Source organism: Molothrus ater, chromosome 19 (assembly GCF_012460135.2).
Source record: "Molothrus ater isolate BHLD 08-10-18 breed brown headed cowbird chromosome 19, BPBGC_Mater_1.1, whole genome shotgun sequence".
NCBI lineage: Eukaryota > Metazoa > Chordata > Aves > Passeriformes > Icteridae > Molothrus > Molothrus ater.
In genome coordinates this window covers 5659371-5680258 of record NC_050496.2, presented here as the reverse complement: position 1 = coordinate 5680258, position 20888 = coordinate 5659371, and the positions used below count along the sequence as shown (strand labels likewise).

At 49.4% G+C, this 20888-nt stretch overlaps 2 protein-coding genes across 2 annotated transcripts; both read left to right on the top strand.

Moving 5' to 3' along the window:
* The first annotated feature begins 208 nt into the window (after positions 1 to 208).
* OTOP2 (otopetrin 2) lies at positions 209 to 4731 on the top strand. Its single transcript, XM_036394744.1, has 6 exons — positions 209 to 605; positions 1103 to 1239; positions 1842 to 1900; positions 2532 to 2665; positions 3115 to 4004; positions 4561 to 4731. Exons 1-6 carry the CDS (start codon positions 209 to 211, stop codon positions 4729 to 4731), a joined length of 1788 nt encoding a protein of 595 aa, XP_036250637.1.
* An 8591-nt stretch (positions 4732 to 13322) lies between these two features.
* Positions 13323 to 19014, top strand: OTOP3 (otopetrin 3). Its single transcript, XM_036394824.1, has 6 exons — positions 13323 to 13701; positions 14767 to 14903; positions 15655 to 15713; positions 16261 to 16379; positions 17192 to 18123; positions 18844 to 19014. Exons 1-6 carry the CDS (start codon positions 13323 to 13325, stop codon positions 19012 to 19014), a joined length of 1797 nt encoding a protein of 598 aa, XP_036250717.1.
* Positions 19015 to 20888: the final 1874 nt, after the last annotated feature.

The window sequence follows — 20888 nt, the reverse complement described above, 5'->3', positions numbered from 1 at the left end:
CTGAGCAAGAGCATCTTAAGTAAAAAAAGTCGTCAGGGAACCAGGAAAGGGAAAGTTTGAAAATGAGCTCACTCTTCTTCTTGCAGTCCCTGTCTCTGCAATATCCTGTGCTCCTCATCACGTGTCCTGGGCTGTTCCAAATGCACCTCTCACTTACGGGCCTCTCTTCTTAACAGCTCTGACCCTCAGGCAGAGCCTTGGCTGAACCATGACCGAGGAGCCTGGGCGGAAGGACAGCAAGCTCGGACACCCCCCCTGCAGCATGGGCTGCGGGCACAAGGACGACAAAGCCAGCCTGGCTTCAAGCCAGATAGCATCTTTCAGCCACCAGCCCCCCTCCACTCCTGCCTCCAAGGAAGTGTGGAAGAAGGGTGGCCGCATGTTCTCCATCCTGCTGGCTGTGCACTTGGCCCTGCTGGCCTGCACGCTGGTGAGCAGCGGGGCTTTCGAGAAGATCGCCGTGCACGACTACGACGTCTTCTTCCTGCTGACAGTCATGATGCTGATTGTCATCATCTGGATCATCTTCTACCTCGCTGGCACCTCCCGGTGCCCTGGTGCCATCCTGGGCAAGGACTCCCACGCCGGGCCCATCTGGCTGAGAGGTAGGTGCTGGGGCTGGAGGGGAGATACAAATTCCAGTTCCTAAATCCTGCCCTTCTCTAGTGCTAGAGATGGACAGTTAATGGGAGCATCTGTTATTACAAGGGAAGCAGCAAAGATCTGGGCACAGCCTCTTCCTGCTGATGGACTGGGGCATGGCATCATGCCCTGCTTCAGGTCAGCTCCTGGTCCCTGCACTGGATTCACTGCCAGGTCTCCCTGAATCCACAAAGGCTCTTGGCAACTTACACCAGGATCTCTTCTGCTGCTTTTGCAAGAGCTGTTAGCCCCAGCATACCAGGCTGATTGAAAATCACTTCCAGCCAAAATTATTGTATGATTTTTTGCTGCCCAGATAATTTGGGTGCTGGGAGAGGAAAAACATCAGTAGAAGCAAAGCCTCTTCATGACAACACTTCCTCTTCTTCCTCTCATCCTTCTGCATTAGCCCATGTGTGCACACATCTGTCCAACCACGCATATTTTTGTTCTCCAACAGGAGGCTTGATCCTATTTGCCATTTTCAGCCTTGTCATGGATGTGTTCAAAATAGGATATTACTCGAGCTTCTACAGCTGCCTGTCTGCAATCAAAATCATCTACCCCATTGTGCAGGCAATATTTGTGGTGGTCCAGGTGAGATGGTTGTGCTCTGTCTTGGGGAGTGGTAGAGAGACACAGGCACCAGTGGAAGGAGCTCTGATCTCTTGGATTTAGTTCAACTGCTCCCACAGCAAATGCAAGGGCTTAACTCAGCCCCCACCCAGCCCACATCTTCTCCCTCCAACCACAACAGCTTCCATCTATGGCAACTCAACTCACTCTAAGGCAGTGATTAAACTTGTTGGCATTTTTGTCACAAACTCTGAAAAGCCCCCAGCCAGCCAGGCCTCCTTGCCCATGAAGAACAGAGGGGCAGAAGGACAATCAAGGCAGGGGCTACCTTGCAGTTTGAGGGGCCACACAGAGGACCCCCTGCTCTGGGACAATGCCAAGGAGGGAAGAGATCAGAGAGGGACAATTTAGACAGAACAAGGATTGGCCATGGGCAGAGCAATGGCAGTGGGAGCAAAGAACATCCAGCAGAGGGCCAGCATCATGAACTAGGCTGAGCCCAGATGGACCCAGCAAAAGAGGCTCCAGCTTGCTCTCTGCTCTGCAGGGAGATCCCTCCTTCAGAGGGGTCCTTTGCTTTCTTGTTTTGCTGGGAATAACAACTCCTTTTCTTTTCCCTGCAGACATATTTCCTGTGGGTCTCTGCCAAAGACTGCATCCACGTGCACCTGAATGTCACCAGGTGAGCACTGCTGCTACTTGAGTCCCACTGGCCCAGCAGACCTGGGCATTCTGTACTCTCTCACACAGCTAAGATGTAACCAGGGGATAATCCCTTAATGCTGCCCAAAACGAAACCTGCTCAATCTCCAGCTAAACTTAGATCCCAGCTCAAACAGCTGTGGCTAATGACCTGTAGATCTATCAGGGTTGGGATTCAATTAAAGAATACAAGCATTACTCAAAGCAGATAGTATTAAATAAATAATTATCATTAAATAATGATTCATAGTTGACTTTTTCTTCCCTGGGGAAGATAACTATGCAGTGGGCAAGCCTCAGGCTATAATGAGATCTTGTCCACTTTTGCAAGACTGGATCTGCTGGAGACCAGTTCAGATCTTTTAATTTATTCACTATTGAGAAGCTCTTTCAAAAGCAACATTAGGAATCAAGCCTTGCTAATTCTCATGAGCACGGACAAAAAAACAGGAAGAGAGTGAGGGCAGCAAAGAAAGGATCAAGATTTCTAACCTGGGCCATTGGAGTCCTTGCACCACTTCAGGCAGATGCCACAGTCCCAAATCATGGATGGGAGAAACATGGGCTAGAGCCACTGCTTTAATGTCACAAATCTTCTCCTCCTCCTGCAGATGTGGCTTGATGCTGACACTGACTACAAACCTGGCTGTGTGGATGTCAGCAGTGACAGATGAGTCTGTCCACAAGGCACATTCAAAGCTGAAGAAAAACATGACAGAGGAAATCTTCAGGTGGCTCCTGAAAGGTAATCTGCCTCTTTGCGAAGCCATCTGGTCCAGGGAGAGATCCCACCAGGTAGAAATTGTTCCCCAGCAAGTCAGATTTTATCCCTTTTCAGAATGTCTGTTTAGAGCTGGAGGTACATTTGTCAGGGCTGGTTTGTTAAAACCCAAGTTTGGATGTTCATTTCCAAACCTCTGTCAGAGAGGAGTCAGAGAGGAGGAAGACTCTGTACAAATGGGATGGGATTGAAGAAGGGAAGGAAAAAGAAAGATTTAACCTAACAGTTAACGTTTTAAGAAGTAACCTGGGCACAAGAAAGCTGATGGTGAAGTGTCCTTGTTTTTAAAGTGGTCACATATTCTTTTGTTCTTTGTTTTGATTTTCACTGACCCCAAACATCCAGGTCTTCAGGGAGGAGTGTTGTTCCTTATTTTAATACCATGGCACCTGTCCGGTTTTGTCTTGTTTCAGTGGGAATGAGAAGCAGCTCAGTTGAAGAATGCAATTGCAACAGCCAAATCTGCCAGATCTTCAAAAATGGCTACTTTTGGCTGTACCCCTTTAACATTGAGTACAGTCTCTTTGCCTCTGCCATGGTCTATGTCATGTGGAAGAACGTTGGACGCTTCATAGACCACCACTCCCACCACATTCAGCACCTGAAGTTCAAGCTCTTCCGAAGGACCTTCTTTGTAGGCATCATGTTGGGCCTCATCATCCTTGTGAGTGGTTTGGGAGTCCTCATCCTGTACGAGGTGCAGGTAAATTCCAGCACTGAATCCAGCAAGAAGAGCCAAGCACTCACCATGTACTACATCTTCAACATTGTTTGTCTGAGCCTGATGTCTCTTGTCTGCATCGGTGGCTCCATCATCTACCGGTTTGACAAGAGGGACATGGACCGGCACAAGAACCCCACCAGGACCCTGGACGTGGCCCTGCTAATGGGGGCAGCCTTGGGGCAATATGCCATTTCCTACTACTCCATTGTGGCCATCGTGGCCAGCACGCCAAGGGACACTATCAGCGCACTCAACCTCACCTATGCCCTCCTAATGATCGCCCAGCACACCTTCCAGAACGTCTTCATCATCGAGGGCCTCCACCGGCAGCCCCCCAAGGAGGACTGCAAGCACGAATCTCACCAGAAGGACCTCTACGGGCTCACCTTTGTGAACATCAATGCCGTGTCCCTGCGGGTGCCCGACACTGGCAGCACCTTGGCCGCCGGCGCGGCATCCAGCACGGAAGCCATGCACACTTCTGACCTCGTCAGGTCCCTCACTGCCCCCAAGAAGATGAACTGGAGGAGGAAGTTCTTGAGGGAGATCTCCATGTTCCTGCTGCTGAGCAATATCATAGTGAGTACATGCAGGGAGAAGAGTTTGTGGGGAAGAAGAGGGCTAGAAGCACAAGGGAGAAGGGTCTGTGAAGGAAAAGGTGCGGCCAATGAAAAAGCAGTCTTTTCTGTGCCTCTGCTGTACAGAAAGTACATTAGTTATATTTATAAATGCAGAATTCTGATTCCCTTGTCCCCTAAAATAACAAAGTGACTGCCCTGAAATTAAGACATTTCAGGCTACATCAACAGACCCATCACTTACCACCAGAGTATCAGACACAGGAGGTGGATGCAAGAGAATAATCGGTTTCAGTATTTTTATTGTGTATTAGTGGATGTGTGGGATAGATTACGTTAATAAATTACATTAAACCATTCCCTTCACCCCCCAAAGAAGGATGTAAAGTGACAAATATCTGGGGGTGAAGTCTGGGTTTTCTTGAGACATGGCAGCACATCTCTTCTCGAAACCCATGGCCTAGGAGGTTGCTCCTTTCCTGGGAAGCTGTGACTGCAGGCCCCTGATGTAGCACACACCTTTCTCACACAGTGCTGTCTCCCATTTCCTCCCACAGCTCTGGATCATGCCAGCGTTCGGTGCCCGGCCCCAGTTTGACAATGACACAGAACTGAACTTCTATGGTGATTCCATGTGGCCGGCCATTGTGGACATTTGCCTGCCCTTTGGCATCTTCTACCGAATGCATGCCGTGGCCAGCTTGCTGGAGGTCTACATCATGTCCTAAAGAGCTCCCTTGCAAGGAAGATGAGATCCTCCTCAAGCAATCCACCTTCTTCCTACCCCAGGGCTGGGAGCTGCCCAGATGTCCTCAGGGGTCTCCAACACTGCCTGAATCATGTCCCCTTGCAGTGTTGGGGCATTTATGAACTGTCAGTGAAGATGATCCAAACATAGTCCAGATTTTATTTTTGCTACTTGTGTGTGGATGTGCCTGTGTGTGTCTGAAGTTCTTAAAGCTTAAAAGAGAACAGATAAAAGAAAGGAAGTTATCTAGAGTGGGATCATGGTGATTACCCTTGGTTCACACAGAGACTCACCTTCCTTGTAAAGCCTGTTCACTCCATGCCACTGATGGACTCTCCAGAGTGTTCTCAGCACCCTTGGGCAGTCAGAGCCTCCCTGCACACAGAGAGCTGGAGAGTGCAAGGGGCTGACAAAGGCCTGGAAGGACAGAAAGGGAAACCACTTCACCTCCTCGTATGGCCAGTCAGAAATCACTCCCCTGCAGAGATGTGAAAAACAAACTGGTGACCACCAAAGGCTTTGGGAAACATTTTAATCTTTCCTCTCTGTATTGCCCATGTGTATGGGCCCTCTCAACACTTCCCTGTGCCAGCCCATGCCTTCCTCTCCGGGAAGCTTCACTGCAGCCTCCTCTTCCCAAGGAGGGAGAACTGTGCCTGTGGTCCTGGGCTAGCCCTGATATGGGATTGCTCTAGCACACTTTTTTCTCAGCTTTCCTGAATCAGGGCTCAAGAATCATAAAGATGATGTGGGCAATACAGTCTGGGGGATAATAAAGAGATTTTTCTTTTTTCTTTTCTTTTTTCTTTTTTTTTCTTTTTTAAAATACATAATGATTTTTAAAAAAAAATATATGAACATTTTTGTATGCAAAGTTATTTATTGATTTTCACTGTAACTGAACTGAAGGGGCCCTATGACACAGAAATCAATGCAATGCTGTGGCCAGTTTGATCTCCAGCACCCTGAAGGGATGCTGGTGCTGCATCCTCAAGCCTGTGTGTGCTTTGAGGCTTAGAGTACAGCCCTGCACCCAGACCCTGTGGTCCTGACTCAGGTTTCTGGGTGCCTGCAGCTCTCCACGAACCACTAAATGATTGAGGGGGCTTTCAGAGCACAAGTCCTGGGCTGAAGGAGTAGAAATAGGCCTCTCTGCTGTACCCAGCATCCAAGCAGAGCCTCAGAAAGCCCCCTCTGCCAGGACAGGAAGGTGCATGTCAAACTGGCACAGCTGAGCTCTGTTTGCATCCTGAGAAATCAGGGTTTAAACCATTCTAATAAAGGCTTTATTGTTCCATCAGGGTTTATCATTCCCATAAAAAACACTGCAGAGGTGGAAGAAACCATCAAGCCTTTTCCTACGGACGTTTGCACATCCACCAAGGAAAAAATAATAAATGGAAATCACGGGACTTGAAATGGAGTGATGCAATTTTCCACCCTACAGACCAGGCTGACGTGTTTCCAGCCACCTTCCCCTCCAAGTCCAGATCACCAAACCAGCAAGGACCAGTGCCTCTGGCTGGTCTGACACCAGTGTTCCTGTGTGCCAGCAGCCTTTCTCTGAACTGGGTAGAACATGGGGGAAAGCCCAACTTCCCCTGCCCTCAGAGGGCTGCACTGATCCAGCATCTCCACTTGGGTCGATCCTTTCCCTCACCAGCCTGGGAGTCTTCCCAAGCCCAAGTGACCCTCCAAAGGCCTGGTTCTATTTTTACTGTTGATCTGGTAAAGATAAAATCTTCCTCTAGAAACCTTACCTTTCCTAAAACAAAAGCCTCATTAGTCTGTGACTCCTGCAGTTGAAATTAAGTCAGAGAAGAGACGCAAACAGTGCAGACGTCAGTCCTACTTACAGCTCCACACATTGTTTGAGCCCAAGCTGCTGAGCACACACAGGGGCAGAAAACACTTTTAATCACCCAATCTATTCCCAGGGGGCACACCAGGTTTCCTCCTACATGCTCTTGCTGGTTCCTGCTCCCAGGTTCCCAGGAATGGGTGCCCTGGGTCAAGCAGGGCAAACTTGGAACTGCTCTTTTCTTCTGGACAGCTGTTGTAGGGGCACTTCTGGGGCCAAATAGATTCAGGACAGATGTGAGGAGAATCCCCCAACAACTCAAGCAGCTCTGATACATGCAATTATCCCAAATCAACTTCTCCAGGGTGCGTCAGCTGGAACCCCACAACATTCAACCACAGTCCTCTTGGGATAAACCAAAACACTCTGGGGATGGTAGAGGCTCCACAAGGATCCCTGGCTAATCTGAGGTATCTCCAGGCTGCAAGCACAGGGATGACAGGGGCTTCCAACCAAGGGCTGAATTCTTCTTCTGCCCTCCAGCCACAAACATGTATCTTGGGAAAAGCAGTAGAATGGGAAAGAGCTAGTGAACCCCAGCTATATACACAAAAAAAGGGGTATATAAATATAGGGGGGTATATATAGCCAGAGGGAAAGCGAGCACAAATGCTTAGAAGAAAAAAAAGAAGCCTAAAAATCTAAACCCTAAGAAAACTCTGCTGTAAACCCTCTTGTGTGCTCAAGGATACTAGAAGGTATCAGCTCATAGTCAGTTACTGTGCAAAGGGGTGTGCTCCAAGGCTGATGGAGAATCATCCAAAGGTTCTGGGCGATTCCTTGGCACATTCAGTCTCCCAGGTGTGTCACCCAAACCGAGACGCAGCCCTGGAGCAGGCACTGCCACATCCTAAGTGCACAAATCCATGCCTTTCCTTGAAGTTCCTCTCTGGCAGGTGACACAGCTGACTGCTGGCTGCTCCATCACTGCCCCTTTCCCCTCAGAGCTGGGACACAGCTCCTCACAGCCCACTTAAAGAGCAGGATGCATCTTCTTGATGGAGGGTTTGGTGGAAGGGGAGGACACCACAAACACAGTACCCAAGTTATGGAAGGGATCACGCTTGGCCTTTTGTATGCACATCCCCATGTCAGATCCCTGCAGAAAAGCACTGCTGGTAGCTCCATCTTCCTGCCTGGAAGGAGGGAAACTGAGGCACAGGAGCTGGCTGAGCAGAGCCTGTCAGAGCAGAGAATGAGGCTGGGCCCCAAGGCCACCAGCAGCATCTTGCTAACTGCTCCTGCCAGAGCATCCTTATGGAGCAGGCATTCCATTCCCATTAAGGGATGGGGAGCCAGGACAGAGATGGGCCTCAGGGTGACTGTTTCAATGGCAGTCACTGCAAATGAAGAGCTACAGGAAAGCAATGGGCTGCCCTGGGGTGCACCAGATCCTCCCAGGGGCTTCCAGATTCGCCCACTTTGGTATAAAATCCACTTTGGTCTCCCAGGGATTTGAGCACCTGCTGTGCTGCAGAGGTTTGGTGGAACCCCCAAACCCCACAAATAAAAATCACTCCCCAGGGGTTGGCAGGGTTAAGAGCTCAGCACTGTTTGAGCTCGGGAGCTCCAGTTCCAAGACCTGAGACAGCATGTGAGAGTCAAAAAGGTCTCAATTCAGACCCTGGCCTGAGGGACATGCTGCCAGAGCCAGCAAGAGTGAGCAGCAGTAGAGGGAAGAGAGGAAGAGCAGGAGATCAGAAATCATTGCTCAGAAAAGAGCAGGGAAGGCCATAGCCAGGGTCAAGCCTGAGACATCATCCCACCCCACCTGGGTTTTGCATCTTCTCCTCTGCTTCTTAATCATCTGTTATTTGAGGGTGAGATTTGTTTTGTTAGAAAAAAAAACAAAACAAAACACCATTTATCTGAGTGGTTTGCTCTGAGGTGTGTCCGAGATAGGAGGAATCCAAGTTAATTATTATCTGTCAGTACAGTAGATGGAAAGTGGATGGATTGAGAACGTCACAAGGCTGGAGATGAGGGATGGGATTGCAGCACAAGGTGCCTGTGAGCAGGATTGGCTCCAGCAGTGTGCTGAGAGCCAAGTCAGGAGATGGAGGCAGAGGAGGCATTTCCCAATGGTCCTTAGCAGTGAGGAGGAACTCAGTGCAGGCAGGAGGTCAAAAGGACCTGGACCAAGAGCCAGCAGGGAAGATAGACACGCTCACAAGGGGAGCCAGGCCATACCCCCAGAACCCATCGGAGGGGATGAAGGGACAGAGCTGGGCAGTGCAGCACAGCTCACCCTCACCCACACTGAATGAAGCTGCTCTTTGCAGTGACCCCAGAAGTCTCTCACTCCCAGCCCCAAGGAGACGTCACCGCCGTGGTTATCAATGCCAAAGGAAGGGCGTGGGCCAGCCGGGGAGATGTGAGGAGCCCCGTGTTCCTCAGGTGGCCTTTGGGCAAACACAGTGGCTGGGCACGGAGCTCCTTCCTCCCAGGGCCTGTTTACTGACCTGCTGGGCCTGGCCTGGCTGTTATCACTGCTGAGTGCACAGATAGCACCATTAATAAGCACACTGCTGATAGCAGGGGGGGCAAACATTGCTCCTAACGTTTACAGCTTTCTCCCAACCTGTGAGTGGAGGCAGCGTCTCCAGGGCAGTGATTCCTGTGATCGATCCAGTGACTTGGACTCACCTTCTCCTTTCCTGCACGCTTGCTTACTTAATGATTTAGTTAAACTTGTGTCAATACATTCCAGTAAAATAGCTGCTCTTCTTCAAATTAAGGACCAAATAAAGAGGATTAACCCATCTCCCAGAGCTTTAAAACTCCTCTGGGTTCAATTTCAGCTCCAAAGCCAAGAGAGGGTAAATCAGGCTAGGAAGGATGCCTCATCTTTGCAACACAGATGCCCAGTCCCATTGACAAAACTACTGAAGCACAGCAGGCACCAGCATTTTATTTCAGACCAATCTTTGAAGGAAAAACTTCCAATTTCAGCCAAACTTTAGGATACATTCGGACTCATGGCCTCCATTTCCTACTTCTGTATGGCTACCCCAATTTAGGATCATAGCACTGAAAAAGATCAGATTTGTTAATGATTTGCACAGAAATAGTTGGCTTTAGCCAACAGAGGCCACCAAATGGCTCTTGGAATATCCCAGTTCCCTGCTGATCTCTGGAACAGATTCTGGAAAAGAGGCAGGCCCCTGAAAGAGCTCAATTGCACTCAGAGGATCTCAAAACATGAAAGCAAGGACATCCAAGTAGGCTTCCAGACAGGCTGGAGATGCTGATGCTTTGGGGGAAGGCAGAACAAATCCAGCCATGGGTATTCATGAACACCTGCCCAGACTGGAGCACCTGGGCTCCACCACAGCAGTGCAAGGGCTTGGTCAGACATTAAACATAACCTTTTGCAGGCAGACATCAAACAATGGCTGCACCAGCACTCACCGGGTGTTCTCACCCAGGAGAAATGGGGCCCTTTCAGCCTTGTTTTCCACCCCTTTCGTCACATCCCCACACACGATAACCTGTGCTCCCCCAACCACTCCTACCGCTAATCAGCTTCTTGGGAATTATTTCATGGCTCTGAACTCTCAGCTCATGTGTTTGCCAGCTGTAAGGACCTCAGGGCTTGGGAGTTCATCCTGGGACACACAAATAAGTCCTCTCCTGATGAACCTTCTAAACTCACCAACACAGAAATGCTGAATCCCTCCTGCCAGCCACAAACCTGGGGCATCAGCTCACCACAGAGCCCCAAGTGAGAATCAATTTGTCCTGCAAAAAGACAGGGATCAAGACCAGCACAGGTTGGACCTAAAGCATCCCTGACCACATTTGGCTAAGACGGTGGGGCTGGCACATGTGGGTCTCACTCTGAAATCAGCATTAGTAGGTTGTAGTTATCACCCTCAAAAGCAGCACCTTTCTGCCAAAAAGGCATCAAACTGGTGGGTGTCATTCCTGCACCAGTGCAGGGGTGGACTGCAAGCTTTACCTTTTGGGTAAGATGTATGCCCTGGATAAAAGCAAAAAGAAATCGTACACATGAGGAAAAAAAAATCTTAGGATCTACCTAAAAACAAGGGAGTAGGGAACTCAAGTGGGTTTTGGCTGAGGGAGGCAGTGTGGGTAAGCACTCCCAACACAAGCCTGTGCCAGGAGATTAGCTCTACACCTGCCTGAGCCATGGCACAAATTAGTCACCACCGTTGTGGTTTTACCAGTTGGCAGAGCTGTTGGTGTGAGGCAACCCAGCAGGTGCATAAAGGAGCTGCTCCCCATTGGCTGCCTGTGGCAGATCTGAGAGCTTCCCACTGAGTAATTAATGAAATGACAATAATAGACACAAAGTAAACAAGGTGGAAAGAAAATAAATCAATGGGCTCAGAGCAGAGGCTGCATTTAGTGAGGAGCAGCCCTGACGGCTCCTGTCTGCACCTTGGGTTGTCAGAGTCCCCCGTGCATCCTGGTGGCATTCCAGCCACCGGCTTCAGATCGGCTGCACCCGAGGCTGGGCCGGCTCCTCAGGCAGCAGAGGCTGCAGGCAGGTAAGGGCTGGGCTTGGCTGCTCCCCACAGCACAACTACGGGGTCAAGGGCTTGGGTCCCTCTGTGTGCAGTCCTGTCTGGGCACTTGGGTACCTCCTGGTGCAGCCTGAATGGGCTTCCTGCTGATTTTATGGCCTCTGAGCTCCCTTTGGAGCAGGAGAGCTATGGTCCTAGAAGAGAGGAGGGAGTTTGCCCCTCTGCCACCAAGTTAGCAGAATTTTGGAGAAAAATGGGGAAGAGTTTAGGATCAATCTCCACCAAGAGATGTACCAAGGAACTCAGGGCTTGGGGGTTCATTCTGGGATACACAAATTATTCTTGTCCTTCCATGGAGAGGTCCATCCTCTCCTAATTAACCCTCTAAACTCACCAACTTATAAAGAAATGCTGAATCTCTGCTGCCAGCCACAAAACCCAGGGGATCAGCTCACCTCAGAGTCCCAGGGCAAGGGCAGATAGAGCACCTCTGTGCACATGTAAAGGAAAAGAGAAACACTAAATTTCAATCCCTCCTCAAACAATTTCTCCCCAAGACTACCTATCACAGAATGTTTAAGGTTCCTCCTTCTCAAACACATCTCAGGGGGCTTTTTTTTCACTCCAGCCACCCTTCACTGCAGTGACTGCTGGAACCTGGGCTCTTAGGACTCCGGAGCCAGGCCAGGAGTGGGGAATGCCTCGGGATGGGGATTTACCAGAGGCAGAACCCTTACAGCCACTTGCTCTATGATGCCACACACAAGCCAGGACAGGGACCAGGCAGAGGAGAAAGGAGGAGGCTCTCCATCTCGAGGTTCCACAAGGAACAATTCATTCCAGGAGAAGGGAGTAGGACAAAAAGCCCCTTGCTCTATTGTGCAAGGGGTTTTCCTCAGATACAAGTCAGCGGGTGGATACAAACAGCTAACTAATAGGGAATCCTCAGGGGAGGAGTGAGGGAATTCCATCAAGCGTCTGGGGCCAGTTGGGGTAGCAGGGTGGAGAGGATGGGCCTCATGGGCACATGGGGCTTCCAGGAGTAGGGGAATTCCAAAGGGGTGTTGCAGACACGGATTGGCCCGAGGTTTGAGTGGCAGGGAAGGTCGGGAACAAAAGGAGCTGGGTTGCCTTGACAGGCAGGGAAAGAGCTGGAACAAGGGGCGGGGAATGGCATGAGGGACAGCTTTGAGGGAGGGTAAAACCCAGGGGTAAACCAACTCGGGGAGAACAGGGGGGTACAACAGAACAAAACACTTAACAAGGAATCAATAAAATAAATTCGAACTGCAACACTTCACTACAACCAGAGCCACGCTCTGGAATGAAAGCATCTTTCCATGTACCAAGTCTATAGAGAGGCTGATGTTGCCTTTATGTCAGCAAGATTTCCCTCTCAAGAGCAGTACAGCCCTACCAAGATTTTACCGAAAGCTGGATGGAAAAGCTCTCCGGCTCTGACAGTCTGCCTGGGCCAATCCCTCCAGCTCCTCTGTGTCAGTGTCCTCACGGCCTTGTGCTACAAGAGCAAAAGGAAAGAAAAACAGGTACTGATTGTTTCCCAGTCTCAGCCCACCTGGGTGGGAGTTGGGATCTTCTCCCAGCAGCTTATTCCAGGCTTTACAGATCCTTTGTTTATTCTCTCCAACTCTACCACAATTTGTGTGACCGTTCAGGGAGCCTGTAACTCTCAGAGCCCAAAATCAACAGGAAGAGGTTGAACCCATCAATTGAAAATCAAACAGCTCTGAATTTCAAAGCAGGTCTAAGCTTGCTCTTCATTTCCATCTAATCCTTACGGCAACAAGGGTAAGGAGAAAACCTGAACCCAGGGCTGGAGAAGCTGTGAAGGGTGAGGGTGGGAATGGTTTGAGCACCTCTGGTCCCAGCAGCTCCCTACTGGGGAGGTAGAGGTATCAGACACCCACTTTAATCCCATGTCTCTGGACATGTTTTGGCAGAAGGGCCTTTCCCCCAGTGCCCTGCAATGACTCTGTCCACTGGGAAATTTTTAATGCCTAACCTGGGCTAAAAACCAATCTCCTTTTCCTCTTCATCCAGCTTCTGTAGAAAGAAGGAAAAGCTGCAAAGCAAGGAAGGGAGGTCACTACACAGTGAAGTGGCCTTCACAGCAGAGCATACAGCCTCCCATCTCAGCACATCCCCCCTTTAAACCTCCCTTGTTTTCAATGCAGCAGGTGATCCCCAGGCAGATGAGCCATGTCTGACAAGAAAGTCTCCTGCCGTCACTGCAAGAGCGGATCAGCATCAGTCCCAGCAGACACCACCACGATCCACTATGAGAAGTTCTGGCTGTACCGTCACTGCTCCTCGGTGCAGCAGAGGCACCAGCAAGCCCAGAAGGCTGGGCAGCTCTTCTCAGGGCTGCTGGCCATGAACGTGGTGTTTCTGGGCAGCGCCTTCATCAGCAGCATGATCTTCAACAGGGTGGCCATCACTCTGGCAGATGTCTGGATCCTGCTCTCCATCCTCAAGGTCTTGTCCCTGTTCTGGATTATTTACTACCTGATGGGCACCAGCCGGCAGCCACACGCCGTGCTCTACAGGGACTCCCACGCTGGACCCATCTGGGTTAGGGGTAAGTTCTGCTTTTATTTCTTCTCTCATGCCTTCTTCCAAAGGCTTGGAAGGCAAAGAAATTCTTCCCCTGTTACTAGAAGAGCTAGAAGCTGTAGGATATGCAGTCAGGGCATTGGGAACTTCCTGGTTCTTGTCAGGCTGATGGGCACAGTAGGTGCCATGGAGTGGAAGCAGAGCAGCCAGGAAAGCCTGAAACTGGGCTCCCCTTCAGCCTCCAGTCAAATTTCGCTCTCTGGTCCCTTCACAAAGAGAAATCCAGGCATAACCCCTTTCCAGGACAGCAACTGAGCACCGTGGGAAAACCATAGGAAAGGTTTTAGGCAGGAGTACTTTGAGAAGTGTGTTTATCCTCCAAGAGCACCAGTGGCCCTATGTCACCATCATCCTCATTTAACATCACCGCAGCCTTGCTGCCAAGGGGAGGATTCTTACCCATTGAGTCACATCCCAGTGACACCCAGGCTTTCCTGGGAGATTTTCCCTCCAGTATTTGCCCCACTTTGAGAAATTACCCTTCTCGCAGCAGCCCTGCCTCTGGTCTATCATGGAGTTTTTAATTAGGCACTGTCTTGTTAACTTAAGCATGGAGAATCAATTGAAGGAAACTGCAAGGTACTTGAGTACCTAAAGCTGCAGAGGCATGTCCAAGGCAAAAGGGAGAAACAATCAAAGGGTTCCAACTCCTGCAGATGGGACTGCTACAAGCCTTAGCAGACTTGTGGTCATTGCAGGTTTCCTCCCACAAGGCAGAAAGCATGATCCACTGTTAACTTACCCCTGTCATTTCAGATTGTACAAAAACCCCATCCCCACCTTGCATCCAAGCACAAGAAAATACCTTGCATTTTCCTAACACCTTTAACCAGTCAAAGCACGCAATCAGGTTCAGGTTCAGGACAAAGGCTCTCCTTTGTCCTCCTCTCCTAAAATCATGAGAATTCCAGGAGAAAGACTGCTAACTCCACACAAATCCAAGAAGTACAAGGCCTCCTATCCCCAGAAAAGCTCAGGTGCTCAACAGACATATCTGGGTTTATTTACTGGTCCTTTGCTCTTTGTGCAGGGTCAGTGCTGCTGTTTGGCAGTTGCAGCATCCTCCTGAATGTGTTTCAGATTGGCTACAGCACAATCCTCGTCCACTGCAAATCCAAGGTGGAAATTTTGTTTCCTGTCATTGGAATCCTTTTTATTTGCACCCAGGTACTGCACATTACCCTTCTGTAAGCTTGTCTGTTCTCTCTGTCCCATTCCTGGGAGCCCCAGGGCTGGGGGGAAGCTGGGAGATGTGGGAAAGTGAATGAACATGGGGCATTCTCCTGAGCACTGAAAGCATTAAAGCATCACACAGCACTTCAAATGCTACCTGCACTCCCTGTGTGCCACCTAGAGAGACAGGGGAGAAAGATTCAAAATTTACCCTAGAAATACCTGACATACCATAGGACCCAGAGGAATTTGCTTTGAAACAAAGTAGGAGGAGAGGAAATTTCACATTTTGCCAGAGATGTCTTTGCACCAGTCTGTGCCTCAGCTCCTCTTTGTACTTGCCAATCCATCCACCCAACAAAATCCTTTCCACACAAAGATATCTCACACCATTTTCACCTTGTTATTCAACACCAGCCTTCTTCTTTACAGACCCAAAGCCATATTTGAAAAGTAAACTAATTCACACCTCAGCAGCAAATACCCACATGAACAGGACAGAGGAACACGGAGCTCCAGGATGTGCATTCAGTGCAGTCACACGTAAATGCTGCCCTTACCCAAGGATACCAGCACCTGCCTCAGCACTGGGGTGCAGGTGCACGCATGTCCCTGCAGCCTCACAGAGAGGCAGATTTGCTCCTGCTAGGACCTGTACCTTCTTGTCTACCTGTTTCTTTCCACCATGTGTGCAGCCAGCTGCCAACTTCACCCTGCTCACAGTGTTATTGTTCTCCATTTGCAGGCTTACTTTCTGTGGCATCACTCTAAGGACTGCATTCAAGTCCAGCACAACTTCACCAGGTAAAAAACGAGGACAATAAATGCCTTCTACTGCTCTAAAGAAACTTTTCCTTTCTGCCTGTGATGTCCATTATGACTCCTGCTAGAAACGTGTGCATCTGATCCTATACAGACCCTATATTTTGGGTGATACAAGAACCAAACTATGCATTGTTCAGACCCATCCTCCCTCTACTGAACTGAGCTCACCAGCTCCCTTCAGTTTTCCTTTGTGCCTTGGAATGCTGCAAAGCTTCTTCCTTCCTCCCAAACATCTTCCTGTTGTCAGGCACCAGCTCACAGACTGGAGGATGGGGGTCTCCCCATTCCTATTACTGGGAGATGTCTCGGCTGAGGCCAGTTTTACCAGGCACTGCCTGCCCTGCTCCTTTGTAAATGGCAAGTGGGAATATGCTCAGGTGTGTTTATGCAAAGCCACACCCCACAAGCCTCAGGTAGAGCGAGCACAAATCTGTGCTTAAATCTGTGCATGGGCCAGCGAGAGGGGAAGGACACACTGGCTGTGAACCATCCCCAAACACTGTAAAAGTCCTGTGTCTCCTCCAAGGTGTGGGCTGATGGTCACCACAGCCACCAACCTTCTTGTCTGGCTCCTGGCTGTGACCAACGACACCCTGCACATGGAGATCGAGTCTCAGCTGCGCGAGGTGGAGCAGCGATTCTCAGGCAAGGCTCCTTCTTCACATCCCCATTGGTGTTAGGCTGACACAGGTGACTTCTAGGAAAATATTTCACAGAATCACAGGATATACTGAGTTGGAAGGGACCCACAAAGATCAGCCAGCCCAGTTCTTGGCCCTGTACAAGACCATTCCCAAGTAGTCTACCATGTGCCCCAGAGTATTGTCCAATGCTTCCTGAACTCTGTCAGGCTTGGTGCTGGTGCACTTCTCTGGGCACCCTCTGGGTCTCAGTGATTCAAGTATCACCAGTTCCTCCAGCTGCAACTTCCCTATTATTGGAGGTTGTCTGGAGAAAATGGGCTGCAAGGGGAGAAGATCTTTACCTGGAGGGAGGGGATCTGCTATGAAACCCTGACACTGAGGTCTAGGAAAGGAAAAGCCCACCATGAATTAGCATTTTTGCTCACTTTTTCCTATTAACTGTAAGCACAGGATTGCCAGACTAGAAGAGGCTCATGTAATTGCTGTGGTCTTCTTTGTGAGGATATAGAGGAATAAAGGGGAATCTAATATTCCAGGGGGAGAAATAGAGAAGGCTTTGTTGTGAAGGAAGAGGAGTGTCTCATCCAGCACCTGTGGTGTTGACCATAGATAGGGAAAGACATTAGCTAAGCTGTGTTATTCTGAATCCTCATATACTTCAGGACTGAGTAGTAGCCATATAACTTCCTTGTGATCCCTGTTTCTGAGGCACAGACACACATGTTGTGCCTGCACTCAAGAAACTCCCAAAGACAGTTGTGCCATCCAGGTCATCTCTCTCTTAATTGTCACCTTCCTCTTCTCATGCTCCAGGCAATGAGACTGCCTTGTGCACCTGCCCAAACACGACCATCTGCAAAATCTTCCAGGAGGGCTACATCCTGCTCTACCCCTTCAACACTGAGTACAGCCTGGTCTGCTGCTCCGTGCTCTACGTCATGTGGAAGAACGTGGGGAGACGCATCAGCCACCACCACAACCTGGATACCAGGCCCAAATTCAAGCTCCAGGGGGTGGTCTTTGGGCCAGTGCTGGGCACCAGTGCTGTCATCATTGGGGCTTGTGTCTTTATGATGTACCAGATCCAGGCCACCAGCTTGGACCCGAGCCGCCAGGTCCTTGTGATCTATTATTCCTACTACATTGTGCTCCTGCCCCTGATGAGTGTGGGTGCTGTGATTGGGACAATCATCCACGCCTTGGAGAAAAAGGAGCTGGACACAGTGCAGAACCCAACCCGCAGCCTGGACGTGGTCCTGCTGATGGGGGCAGGCCTCGGCCAAATCTGCATGTCCTACTTCTCCATTGTGGCCCTGATGGCCAGCAACCCCAGAGACCTGCTGAACAGCCTTGCCCTGGCCTACTCTGTCCTCATGATCCTTCAGAACATCACCCAAAATGTTTTTGTCATCGATGGGCTCCACCGGCGGCACGTTTTAGCAGCAGCTGAGGCCAAACATGCCGGACGCTCCGAGCAGTACACGGTGGCTGCAGAGCTGCCTGGGGAAGAGGAGACCACGCTGAGCAGCATACAGGAGCACAGCCAGACACCTCCTGCCAAGGAGGAAGACACTAAAGAAGAGCAGAATCATGAAGCCTACAGCCAGAGACGAGTGAGCATGCTGGAGCTGGGACAGGAGATCCGGAAAGCTTCCCTGTCCTACATCCATACCTACTCTCACCTGAGCTGGAAGAGAAGAGTATTGAGGGAGATCTCGTTCTTCTTAGTTCTGAGCAACATCATAGTAAGTATTGTGCTCTCTGCTCTGTCACAGCTCCACCTGAGCCACGGTGACCTGTGACACAGACATGATCTGTCTTTCTCTGTATTCCAAACAAAAAACCTTTGCCCACCAAGTCTCAAGTACTGGTAAGGCAAGCCAAGACCAGTTTTGCTGATAATACCCCACCCTCATAATTAGAAAGTCTCTCTTTTACCCTTAGAGTCAAGTATTACTGTGTTTCATGGGAGGAGACAGCTAATGAGTCCTTACTGGCCAAGACTTTAGCCTCTGAAAAAAAAACCCACTAGGCTTATTAAGGGTGTTTCATGAGAAACATGAAAGAAAATGTCAGGCACCAGCATTAAGTCTCTGTAAACATGAGTGTCCAGGCTTGAAACTCACACAATAAAGTACACTGTGGTCTGGGATCTTGAATCAACACTGCAGCCTTAATCCAGTGAAAACCCATTGCCCAGGGAAACAATGAAATCCTGTAGAAAGAGAAGCAGGCTGGGGCAGAATGGGGCTGTCTTTAGGTTTCCAGGGATTCAGCAGGATTTGAATTACAGCAAGGAGTCAACAGCATAACTATGGGATTTTCCTTCTCCTCCCTGGCAAGGTGACTACTGTGATACTCCTGAAATACTCCTACAACTCTTGAGCCAGTGCTGAGATTAGGGTGCAAGTAGGGGACAGTTTATCATCCTCTGACTTGTGTTTCTTTCCCTCACATCTCTCCAGCTGTGGATCATACCCACATTTGGGTCTCACCCCCTCTTCGAGAATGGAATGGAAAGGTCATTTTATGGCTACTCCACCTGGTTTGTGATCGTGAACTTTGGACTCCCCTTGGCTGTGTTTTACCGCATGCACTCCGTCGGGGGGCTCCTGGAAGTCTACGTGACAGCCTGAGCCAAGCTGGACCCCCGCCCCAGGGGCTGGGGAGAATCAGTGATGCTGAACAAAGATACAGTAAGCAGTAGATATGCACATGGAAGCTTCTAAGACTTTTTCCCTCCAGCTTCTGCTTGGACTTCTTGTACAACATCACAGTGAATTTCAGAAGTGGTTCTTTAGTATTATCCTTTTCCACCATAGGGAACAGACTCAAAGCCCATAAACAAACTCTCACTGCTCTCAGGAATCACACATGCAGTCAGCAGTCTGCCAGTGGATGCTGTTTGGCAGCAAATGGGACTTTAACAACTCCTGTTGAGATCTTCCAGATAAAAAAATACAAGGGCAGCCTTCAGCAAAAGCAGTGAAGACTGGCCTACACCAATTCAGAAAATCAAAAGCAATCAAAAAATAAAAGCTATTACATGACCTTGCCTTACTGAGAATAAACACTACTTCTTCCTACAGGCCCTCCCAGAGCCTCAGGTGGGAATCACTAGGGAAGCACTGTGGGTGATCTTTACACACCACAGATGATGTTATCACTGTGTGGACTAGCCAAGGTCCCATCCTTGTACGAGGACTAGTTCAAGAGCAAGGCACTGCCACATCCGCTGTGAATCTTTCCCCATCCCAACACATCGGCCTTGCTGCTGCCTTGCACACCCACAAACCTTTCTCGAGGTCACCATGCACAAAGGAAGGCAGCTGCAGAGGTGCCTGATGAAAGACCCATTGGGATGTGTTCCATAGGGATGCTTGCTTTGAAAGCATGTGGGAGAGGCAAGGCGCTTGTGACTATGGGTCCAAATCCAGAGCCTGATGAACCAAAATAAAGGGACTGAGTGTTCATGTGTGTCTTGTGAAACCTCTGGGTGTGCTCTGCACTCAATGAGCTCAAGGTCAACTCACTTAAATTGCTCTTACATTCAGAGGTTGTATGGGGCTCTGAGCAACCTGGCCTTGAGGAAGGAATTCCTGCCCAGGCACATGAGCTTTATGGTCCCTTCCAACCCAAACCATTCTGGGATTCTATGAGATTTAAGAGCAGGCCTGCTCTATAATCAATCAAAATCTGTCATGACCCTTAGCCAAGCATGGCACAAAAGGCATTCTCATTATTGCTTCTGTTCCTTTGTTCCACCGTTCCAGGCTCAGTGTGGGTTTAGCATTAGAGCCCATTTATGGGGGTTTTTTGGGATTCGCTAGTAAAGCAAACTCTCCCAAGACAATAACGGTGAGGATTCAGCATTCAGGCAGTTTTACTTTCTGTAAAACTCTAAGTGAGACTGATTGCATGAGCATGAACTTTGCCCAATAAGTGTTTGTATTTGGGCCCATGTCAACAGAAATATGTCATGAGAAATAACAGCTGGATAAATTAGGCTCCAATAAAGTTAATTATTATTTTCATGTCAGTGCTTGTACCATGGGATTCACAGGACATACATGCTAACGTCTGACCTCAAACCTTTGTAGTGATTGACAGCCTGGGGACAAGGAGAGATGGCACTTTGTGGGTGTACCCAGTTTAATGGATAAAACACTGGTTTAAGTTACTGAGCTTTCACAGAGCAGGTGACTTTGGAATGAACACTGATTACATGACTGAAGACATGATCAGCATGGACAGGAATGAAGCCCACCAGCTCCAACTCTCACCTGCAGCCACCACAGATCAGATAAACAGTCAAGGCCCTCCATGTCCTTTCCTAAGAGCCCCTAGGGCCAGGGTGCCTGTTTTACAGGTCCCAACTGCACAAAGGTTTTAGCACATGGTTCACTAACTCAGGAGACTTGATCCTGTTTGATATTTGATGATGCTATAAACACAGAAATGGTCAAACCTACACAATTCAGGCTCATTTCCCAGAGTCAAATCTTCATTT

Excerpts from the sequence above, each read along its gene's own strand:
- OTOP2 (XM_036394744.1), top strand. The coding sequence starts at position 209 with ATGACCGAGGAGCCTGGGCGGAAGGACAGCAAGCTCGGACACCCCCCC. Across the intron at positions 2,666-3,114 it reads CTTCAGGTGGCTCCTGAAAG|TGGGAATGAGAAGCAGCTCA; the intron begins GTAATCTGCCTC and ends GTCTTGTTTCAG. Across the intron at positions 4,005-4,560 it reads TGCTGCTGAGCAATATCATA|CTCTGGATCATGCCAGCGTT; the intron begins GTGAGTACATGC and ends TTCCTCCCACAG.
- OTOP3 (XM_036394824.1), top strand. The coding sequence starts at position 13,323 with ATGTCTGACAAGAAAGTCTCCTGCCGTCACTGCAAGAGCGGATCAGCA. Across the intron at positions 15,714-16,260 it reads GTCCAGCACAACTTCACCAG|GTGTGGGCTGATGGTCACCA; the intron begins GTAAAAAACGAG and ends GTCTCCTCCAAG. Across the intron at positions 16,380-17,191 it reads GGTGGAGCAGCGATTCTCAG|GCAATGAGACTGCCTTGTGC; the intron begins GCAAGGCTCCTT and ends CTCATGCTCCAG.